This window comes from Oryx dammah, unplaced genomic scaffold (genome assembly GCF_014754425.2).
Source record: "Oryx dammah isolate SB20612 unplaced genomic scaffold, SCBI_Odam_1.1 HiC_scaffold_8, whole genome shotgun sequence".
Lineage (NCBI taxonomy): Eukaryota > Metazoa > Chordata > Mammalia > Artiodactyla > Bovidae > Oryx > Oryx dammah.
In genome coordinates, this window is record NW_024070192.1 from 29,517,757 (window position 1) to 29,527,562 (window position 9,806).

The 9,806-nt window shown below is 43.2% G+C and overlaps 1 protein-coding gene across 7 annotated transcripts in view; it reads left to right on the forward strand.

Moving 5' to 3' along the window:
* Nucleotides 1–1,150, forward strand: part of PMP22 (peripheral myelin protein 22) — a 28,179-nt gene extending 27,029 nt beyond the window's left edge. For all 7 annotated transcript variants that reach the window (XM_040245932.1, XM_040245936.1, XM_040245935.1 and 4 more), the window contains exon 5: nucleotides 197–1,150. In XM_040245932.1, the coding sequence (XP_040101866.1) occupies nucleotides 197–360 (164 nt within the window). In that variant the 3' untranslated portion in view covers nucleotides 361–1,150. The remainder of the gene's footprint in view (nucleotides 1–196) is intronic.
* Nucleotides 1,151–9,806: the final 8,656 nt, after the last annotated feature.

A 9,806-nucleotide genomic window follows, 5' to 3' on the forward strand; every position in this document is an offset into this window, starting at 1 on the left:
GTGTGTGTGTGTGTGTGGTGTGTGTGTGTGCTGTGTGTGTGTGTGTGTGCAAGTGTGAGGTGAGCTGGAGTTTGGGGGAAGAGCAGAGCGGCTGGGGGAGGTGCCCGGGGTCTTGGGGAGCCTTGGTTGGGGGTGGTGCAGGGTCTCTGCCCCGTGGTGACCCCTCTCATTCCCAGCTGGTCCCTCTCCTTCCCAGGTCTGTGCGTGATGAGCGCGGCATCCATCTACACGGTCCGGCACCCGGAATGGCATTTCAACTCGGACAACTCCTATGGCTTCGCCTACATCCTGGCCTGGGTGGCCTTCCCCCTGGCACTTCTCAGCGGTGTCATCTATGTGATCTTGCGGAAGCGTGAATGAGGCCCGGGGATGGGACGGCCGAGGCTCTGAGCTCACGTGGGGAGGGAGGAAGCAAACCAGAAGCCAGGAAAACAAAACAAAACAAAAAAACAAGCTAGCCAAAAAACCCAAACTCAAACCAAACCAAACAGAAAGCAGTGCGGGGGGTGGGGGGGTGGTTAGTGTTGATTGAAGATGTATATAATATCGACGGTTTATAAAACCTATTTATAACACTTTTTACATATATGTACATAGTATTGTTTGCTTTACGTGTTGACCATCAGCCTTGGGTTGAACCTTAAAGTAGCTAAGGAACTTGACATCCTAACCATATAATCAAGCTCAGTTTTTTTTTTTTTTTTCCGTTTTTCTTTGTTTTGCCCAGAAAGAAAGTAAACCCATCACGCCCCTTCCCCTTCATCTGAAAGAAGTTACCTCCCTCCCACTCCACCTCATTTAGAAAACCAAAGTGTGGGTAGAAACCCTGAATGGCCCAAAGCCTTTAACTGTGGGTGACCCGCTGTGTGACACACAGACACACGCTGCCCACGCCTCTGTGTGCAGCCTTACCTGCACTCAACAAAACCCCCAAACGGGAGCCCTCGGAGAATCGCGGCTTGTGGCTTTGGAATCCTTGCCCTGAAGAGGACGAGGTGTCCCAGTCACGCGTCTAGGTTAGAAATCGGTGACAACAAACCTACGAAGTGGTGCTATGTATTTACCATTCCTTACGATCACTAATCATCTAAACGCCTCACTGGAAATTCAGTTAACAGTTTTACAACATAAAGTTGAATGGAGACCTGAATAATTCTGTGTAATATAAATGGTTTATAACCGCTTTTGTACCTGGCTAGGCTGCTATTATTACTATAATACATAACAATGCACTGCCTTTATCACTCCCACATTTCCTTATGGTCGGAGCATCTGGACAAGCTTCTAGACCCCCTGGGACGGTGGGATCCCAGGATGCAGCGGAGTCTAGACTGTCCTCTGCCTCCAAGGACTGTCTGGCAATGACTCATACTGGCCACCCACTGTAGATGTATATACGGGGCCCTTCTGATGCCAAGACTCCAGACCTTGTTTTTTCCCTCTTTTTTTTGCTTTGCTTTTTCTGATTTTATACCAACTGTGTGGACTAAGATGCATTAAAATAAACATCAGAGTAACTCACTGAGCTCTCATGGGTTTTTGTGGGCAAGGGTGTGAGGTGTGTGTTGGAGCAGATGGAAGAGGGTCGTGAAGCTGCTGTTGGGTAGATGATCTGGGCTGTAGTTTGGTGCTAAGGAACCAGAATCGTCACCTTTGTCCAGGCTCCCGGGGGCATCTTACACCTTCTAGAAGCCTGTGCAAACATCTGCTAGCTGGAGAGGCTAGCCCTTGTGGCTGAAACAGACCCTATAAATGGGCTGGAGGGACTCAAGTGCTATTTAGCTGAACCGTCTTTCTCCTGCTCTGGTCTCTGATGACCCACGTGGGGTCTGGAACACCGCACACTCACGTAATGTATGAGATGTTGGCATGAGCAGCGCTGGTCCCTAACCTCTGGGGGGCAGGTGGGATCCGGTGGATTGTCAGTGGATCACCTGCATGATGATGATCTGAGGCCAGACTTTCAGGTCAGACGTTAGTCAGCACCAGCTCTCCCCATGCTGTCCCCAGGGAGCTGGGGTCACTGTGCTGTCAGCTCCAGAGTCCCAAGCTGTGTCTCATTCATGCATTTTCTTTTACTCAATACTTTGAGCTAATGATGACCTTGCTATTCTTCAACATTATCCAGCACATATATTGATGGACATACTTCTTGATCTCCAAGGTCACATTTTAGTGACAAGCACAGCAGAGAATTAACTATGTTACAATGTTGTTGTTCAGTGGCTCAGTTGTGTCTGACTCTTTGTGACCCAATTGACTGCAGCATGCCAGGCTTCCCTGTCCTTCAACATCTCCCAGTTTGCTCAGATTCATGTCCATTGAGTCAATGATGCCATCCAACCATCTCATCTTCTGCCACCACCTTCCCCTCTTGCTTTTAATCTTTTCCAATCGTCAGCTCTTCGCATCAGGTGGCCAAAGTATTGGAGCTTCAGCTTCAGCATCAGTCTTCCCAATGAATATTCAGGGTACACATAAATTAGAGACCTTGGCTTTGAACCTGCCCTCTGCCCCTTACCAGCTATGTGAGGCCGGACAGGTTCCTTAAACTCTAAGGTTCTGTTTCCTCGTCTGTGAGATGAAGATGTTGATTCCAAGCTTACAGGATTGTGGAGATTAAAAGGAGGTGATCAATGTGTATAAACGTTTAGCCTAGGGACCAGCAGGTAGACAACACTCTATAAATGAGTGCTTATCCCCAAAGTCATGTAAGAGGTATATTGGAAGATGTTGGCTGTTCTGGGTAATCAATACCTACATATTAGAATCGCCTGTGCAGGGCTCACCCAGAGATACAGGTTCCTTGTGCTGGTGGTGGGACCCATCTTGCCTGGATAGTCTTAAAGAACCTTACCAGTGACTGCAGCATTCAGCTTGGGGTGACAAACTCTGAGCTCTTCCAGGGCTTTTAGACTTGAGCCTGCTAATGAATTTCCAGAGAGTCCTGTAGTCCTGTAAAGCCAGACCCGAGTGGAGACTGAGGTGCTGTATTTCCAACTTAGAGCCTGAGAGATGCCGGTGCCGCCAGCCCAGATCACACTCTGAGTAGCAAGGATGTCGAATGAGGCCACCTTCAGGCACCTCATGCTCCCATGTCTTTGAACATCTGTGATGTAAGGCCTTCTCCCTTGCAAGGTTTCTGATAGTAACCCGCATGCTCTGCTTTGACTTGGAGAGATTAGGTAAGTTGGCACAGATGGCCGTGAGGTGACTGAGAAAACTGGGAATTTCACTTCATGAGCTCGAACACTCAAGATACACACTTTCATTTCATAAACTGTCTTTATAACATTTAACTAGAAATTTAAAATGAATACAGTTAAGAACAAAGAAGAAAACCAGAAATGGCCCAAATCTCACCATCCAGGTAAGTGTGTTGGCCGCTCAGTTGGGTCCGACTCTTTGCGATCCTGTGGACTGTAGCCCACCAGGCTCGTCTGTCTATGGAATTCTCCAGGCAAGAATATGGGAGTGGTTGCCATTTCCTTCTCCATCCAGATAAACCTTTTGGCATTAAAAAAAAGTAAGTCTAGGATCATGACATCCTAAAGTTATCCAGAGGGAAAGATAAGATGTGAAAGCCTCTTTTCCTCCTATTTTTTTTCCCCGGTAGTCTCTTGCCAAAGATAACTAGAAGACATGGCTTATGATTTCCTCCAGGATAAAAGGGGATACCCACATAGATATCTCTTCAAGTATTTGTAAGATTTCCACAAAATGGAGCAAAGTACTCATATTATTCTACACCATGCTGTTCTTTCCCTGTATTAAGCATATAAATTGGAGATCTTTCTATAGCAACATATACCTTATTATATTTTTAGTGAGCTCTGCTTCATTCTTTCAGAATCCACATAGTATTTCACTGCAGAGCTACACAGACATTGATTTCCCAACCCCTCAATGATAAGCACTTTGATTGTGTCCTGGATTTTATTATCACTCAAAATACGTCAGTGAACATCCTTACACATGAGTATTGGTGCATTTTAAGAGTACATCCAAGTGCTGAATTCCTGGTAAGGATATTGCCAAGAAAAGGACATGCATATTTTAAAAAATGTACTAGCTATGGCCAGCTGTAGTCTCCAAAAAAATTACACCAACTCTGACAGTAAGCTTTATTTTCTAAACATACCTCATGAGGACTGCCAAATACAGATGCATGTTAAAAACACTTGAGTAGAAACAGGTATTTGCTACCAGTTCCTTTATATGTGACTGTGATAGATCTTCCATCCACAAGTCAGTCTTTCTGATCTGGGAACCTGTCTGCTATAGATTATTCTAAGTGTGAGAATACTTGCAAATTGTTTATCTGGAAATTGACTTGTATTCAGAATATATATATAAGGAACTCTTATCAGTCAATTCAGTTCAGTCACTCAGTTGTATCTGAATCTTTGCCACCTCATGGACTGGAGCACGCCAGGCTTCCCTGTCCATCACCAACTCCTGGAGCTTGCTCAGACTCATGTCCATAGAGTTGGTGATGCCATCCAGTCATCTCATCCTCTGTCGTCCCCTTCTCCTGCTTCCAGCAAGTATAAGAACTCTTATACTCAATAATAAAAAGACAAACCATCCAATTAAGGGATCTTCTTGGTGGTTCAGATGGTAAAGAGTCTACCTACAACACAGCTGACCCAGGTTCAGTCCCTGGATCGGGAAGATTCCCTCGAGGAGGAAATGGTAACCCATTCCTGTATTCTTGCCTGGAGAATTCTATAAACAGAGGAGTTTGGTGGGCTACAGTCCATGGGGTCACAAACAGTTGGACATGACTTAGTGATTGAACAACAACATATATACAAATGGCCAACAAGCAACTGAAAAAAATGTTCGGCATCATGGGTCATCAGGGAAATGCAAATCCAACCACAGTTCGCTGCTGTTAGTCCACACCCACTAGGTGAGCTTGGGTTGAAAAGTGTGATAATAGCACAGGGTGATGAGAAGGTGGAGAAATTGGAACCTGATATGCTGCTGGTGGGAATGGAAATGGTACAACCACTTTGGAGAACCTTGATAGTTCCTCAAAGGGTTAAACATAGCATTATCCTAGGACCCAGCAATTCCTCTTCTAGGTACTCATGCAAGAGACATGAGCAAATATGTCTGAGCAGGAACTTGTATGTTCCTTGGATGTTTATGGCAGCATAAACAACCCAAATGTCCATCAACTGATGAATGGATTAACAAAAGGCTGTCTATCCATGTGCCGGGATACTACTTGGCCATGAAAAGAAATGAGATACTGCTATATGCTACAACATGGACGAACCTAGGATATCTTATGCTAAGTGAAAAATTCTAGTCATAAAAGACTGCATTTTATGCGATTGAATTTCCATGAAATTCCCAACTGGAAAGTCTTTAGAGACAGAAAATCCCCTGTGGTTTGTTTAGAGCTGGGAAAAGGCGGGTGAGGATGTAGGGTTGTAAAAACTAACACGTGTGATGTTTCCTTTCGAGTTGATGAAATGTTCTAAAATGGACTGCGATGATGGTTGCATTTCTTTTCACAGATGTGAATATACTAATATCCAATGAATTGTATACTTAAAATGGGGCAATTGTGTAGGAGGAGAAATACATCTCAATAATGTTTCTAAAAAAGAAAAGGGATAGCTGTCTGCTGTAGCTGTTCCTAATTTTCTCATTCAGTCTGTTCTCTCTGGAAAGCAATATCTCTGTTTTTTTCCTGTGGTTTTGGATCTATATTTTAAAGGGAAGAGATTCTTACTCCTTCTGAGCAATTTAAAGCTCAATGGGATATTGGAGACGAACAGTTAACATAGTCCTTCACTCAGAATCTTGAGTTTTCCCAGAGGATTGTTTTAATGACATTTATTTTCCATTCTTGAGCTCTTCTGAGAAATAATGCAATCTTAAGAATTTGTAGCGATGGAAATTTGATTCAAAACTACCCTCCTGACAGTTTCCTTGTGCTTTGCACTCAGGGAGGGTATCGTTTAGGAAATGGTGAGTACAGAGATGGGTGAGGCTGGCTTCTTTGCAATTGTCTTCTCTCCAGGACCTTGAACCCTTCATGTCTTAGCAACCCTGAACTCCAATTTTGTCTCTGAGCTCTTCGAGCTCCTGAGAACGATGTTAGCCTTCCTGCCCTCAGCAAGTGGTTTCAGGGAAGCTTTTTAGTTTCTTGGTCTGTTGCTTATTAATTGGCAGATTCTTTCAGCAGGAATTCAGAAGATGTTGGACTGGTCCGAATGGGGGGTTTTCGTCTCACACCTGCGATCTCCTGAATCCTGGAGGCCTTGATATCTCTTGATGCTGTCAAACAGAAGGAAAAATCTAAACCAGATTTTCTAATAATTCTTGGCCAGAAGAATCTGTCTTTCTATAAGATGCTACAAGCTATTCTACAAGAAAGCCCTTTTGTTCCGAAAACAAAAGTTCAGTATTTATTTTGAAAGAGGTCATTTAATTTTTTATATTTATTTATTTATCTGAATGCAGGATCTTTGATGTGGCATGTGGGATCTAGTTCCTTGACCAGGGATTGAACCCAGGCCCCTTGCATTGGGAGAGCAGAGTCTTAACCACTGGGCTGCCAGGGAAGTTCCAAAAGAGTAAATTTAAATGTATAAATGAATGTCAACAGGGAGATATTGATATCGTCTCAGGCAGGCTCCCAGTCTGAACAAACTCTAATGAGTCTGTTCTTTGTTTACACCTTCAAAACATTTTTTTGTTTCCATTATATAGGTCCTGTACTTTCTATTTCTAGGCATTTACATGCTCTATGGCCTTTATGAATTTCTTTTATTCTGTGGTGTTTTATTGTTAGCTCTTGTGTGTGTGTTGGAAACATGGATTTTTCTCAGCCAGTTTTATAATTGTTTCTTTGACTGAATTGTCTTACTGTTTTCCATATTTATCCAGTTGACTATCTTGCCTTTTACATAGATAATCACAGCAATGCAAAAACAGAAAAAAAAGAGAGAGGTAATGTGCTTTTTTTCCCCCTTTTCCATATTTACAGTTCTTCATTTTTAAAATTATTTGATTGATTTTCTAGATCTTCCAGCACATGGCAAGTAATAGTTGGGATGGTAAGCCTTGTTTCACTTTTTTCCCCCTGAATTTAATGGAAATGCTAATGCTGATAGTTAACTTGCTTCAACATAATTTATTTTGGTAAGTGCATATTTCTGATTCTCAGCTTAATAGGAATTTTAACCAAGAATTTACATTACATATTACCCAATGTTTTCAATCTTTATCTGCTGCTGCTAAGTCGCTTCAGTCATGTCTGACTCTGTGCGACCCCATGGACAGCAGCCCACCAGGCTCCTCCGTCCACGGGATTCTCCATTCAAGAATATGGGAGTGGGTTGCCATTTCCTTCTCCACAATCTTTATCAAGAAGACTTAATTTTGTTATACCTTTAACCAGTTACTCTGGTGAATCTTATCAATAGTTTTCTTAATATTGACTCATTCATGAAATAAAGGCCAGTTTGGGGAAAGTGGCATTCTTTTGACGTTGATGGGTTCTTTGTTTATTTTTGACTGTTTGGGGCCTTTGTTGCTTCGAGGGCTTTTCTCTAGTTGTCGTGAGTGTGGCTGCTCTCCAGGCGTGGTGTAGGGGCTTCTCGTTGGGGCGGCTTCTCTTACTGTGGAGCGTGGGCTCCAGGGCATTAGGCTTCCCTAGTTGTGGCACACTTGCTTAGCTGTTCCCCTGCAGGTGGGATCTCCCCGGACCCGGGATTGAACCCGTGTCTCCTGCAGTGGTAGGTGCATTCTCCACCACTGAGCCACCAGGGGAGCCCCTTGTTGGATTATTTTTGCTTACATTTTATTAAGGCTATTTATATTTTATTAACGTATTTACATTTGTAAATAAATTGATTTTTAGGGATGTGTGTGTGTGGAGGATGGAAAAGTGACATGAATTCCATCTGTATTAGTATGGAGAAAACATTAGCTTGTTTCTCTGGGGAACTGTATGGGGATTCTCATTTTCTGTACAGTTGGCAGTTTTCACGTAACGCATACTTCTATGCAAGTGACTGCTGGAAATTGTAAGACAGCTCACAATCGGTTGACTTCTCGACTTGACATAATTGATAGTGACGTTTAGATGCTGTCATTCACAGTCTGATCAGTGGACTCCAAAATTTAACTCCACATGTTTAGAATTTCAAGTGGATCTTGTCTGGAATTTAAATTGGTCCTTTTCTTTTTGGAATTCCAAATGGAGCCAAGAAGAAAGGGAAAACAAAACTTTGAAATGCCCAAGCTTTATTACTGCACTCAGATTTACAATGTAAAATCTTCAACCCACTGATCCATAGCAGGCAGGCATGTAGGTTTAAAAGCTGGAGACGCATGGAATCATCTTGAGGCTCCTACACTATTTATCAGAACCTGAATCTCTGAGAAATATACAGTGAGTCCCCATCTCCGATGGACTGCAGCCAAGACACATTTCCTAACTGAATGAAAAATCATTCCCTTTATTCTTTGTGCTCCTTTGGTTTCCATTAGGTATATCCCAGGATAACTTTATTGCCTGCCAAATTAAGACTAACAACAAGAAAACCATTCTCTAAGAGTGCCTCCCTAAGACTTATAGCATCTCTCTATACTCACCCTATTCATCTTAGAGCAAGTGAACATTCACTTTACTAAATCAGCAACTCGGCTTCGTAACTACCAGAAAGGCTTTCATTACCCACATAGACAGGGGATGTCAGTCTTGCAAGGTTAAATTATGGGTGCTTTTCTCATTCCATTCCCAAGGAGGTAATTCAAGGAGTCAATTACAATGTATGGGTTTCAAAGTAGATTTCCAGCAGGGGGAGCCCCTGCTTGGGTAATAGAGTGTTCCTTTTATCTTCGTTAAAATGCACAAAGTGAAGATTTTGAATAGAATTCATTAGCATAATTTTCCACCTCCAGCTCCATTTGTAGTCAAATGCTCTATCACTGAGCTCCACTCCCCACCATTCCAGCTCTGTGTGTAGACTAAGTACATTTTTTTTTTTTTTTTTGGCAGAAACGAACCAAATGACTGTTTCTATATCTAGACCCCAGGGCAGGAATTGCCCAGGGTTCAGGACCCTGGCTTTGGTGCCTGGTAATTGGCCATCCCTGTGGCTCAGTCAGTAAAGAATCCGCTTGCTAGTGTAGGAGACCACCTGCAATACTGGAGACCCGGGTTCGAACCCTGGGTGGAGAAGATCCCCCTGGAGAAGGAAATGGCAACCTGCTCCTGTATTCTTGCCTGGGGAATCCCATGGACAGAGGAGCCTGGCTCAGTCTAGCCTCACTAGTCCCCTCCAGAGGGGCATTCTGAGCCCTGTGGTGGGAACGAACTGAAGGTGGTGGAGTAAGAGCCTGAGGTTCAGAATCAGGTGCCTTATGTTCAAATCCCAGCTTTTCCATTCACTGACTGTCACTTGGATGCATTGTGCAACCTTTCCAAGAGAATGTCAGTATTTACCATACAGGGTTGAATATTGAATATCAGGTGACATAATGCTGGCAAATAATAAGAGCCTTATATGTTAGGCATTATTGCTGTTGTTGCTTTTATTAAACCCAACTTGCCTTTGGGGTCCTAAATTCTTGCCCTGAGATCCTCTAATTCTGCTTCACCCTTGCAGCTTGCTGACAACTGTAGGACGAGTAATTAGGCAATTGTCATGTGTAATACACTATATAATTTTTCCCCCACTTTATATTGTGTACATATTTTATCATTTGGTATCAAAGGGAGTTGAAGAGTTCTCATACCATCCTCTTATTCCCAAAACACTGGGGCAGAGGCTGTG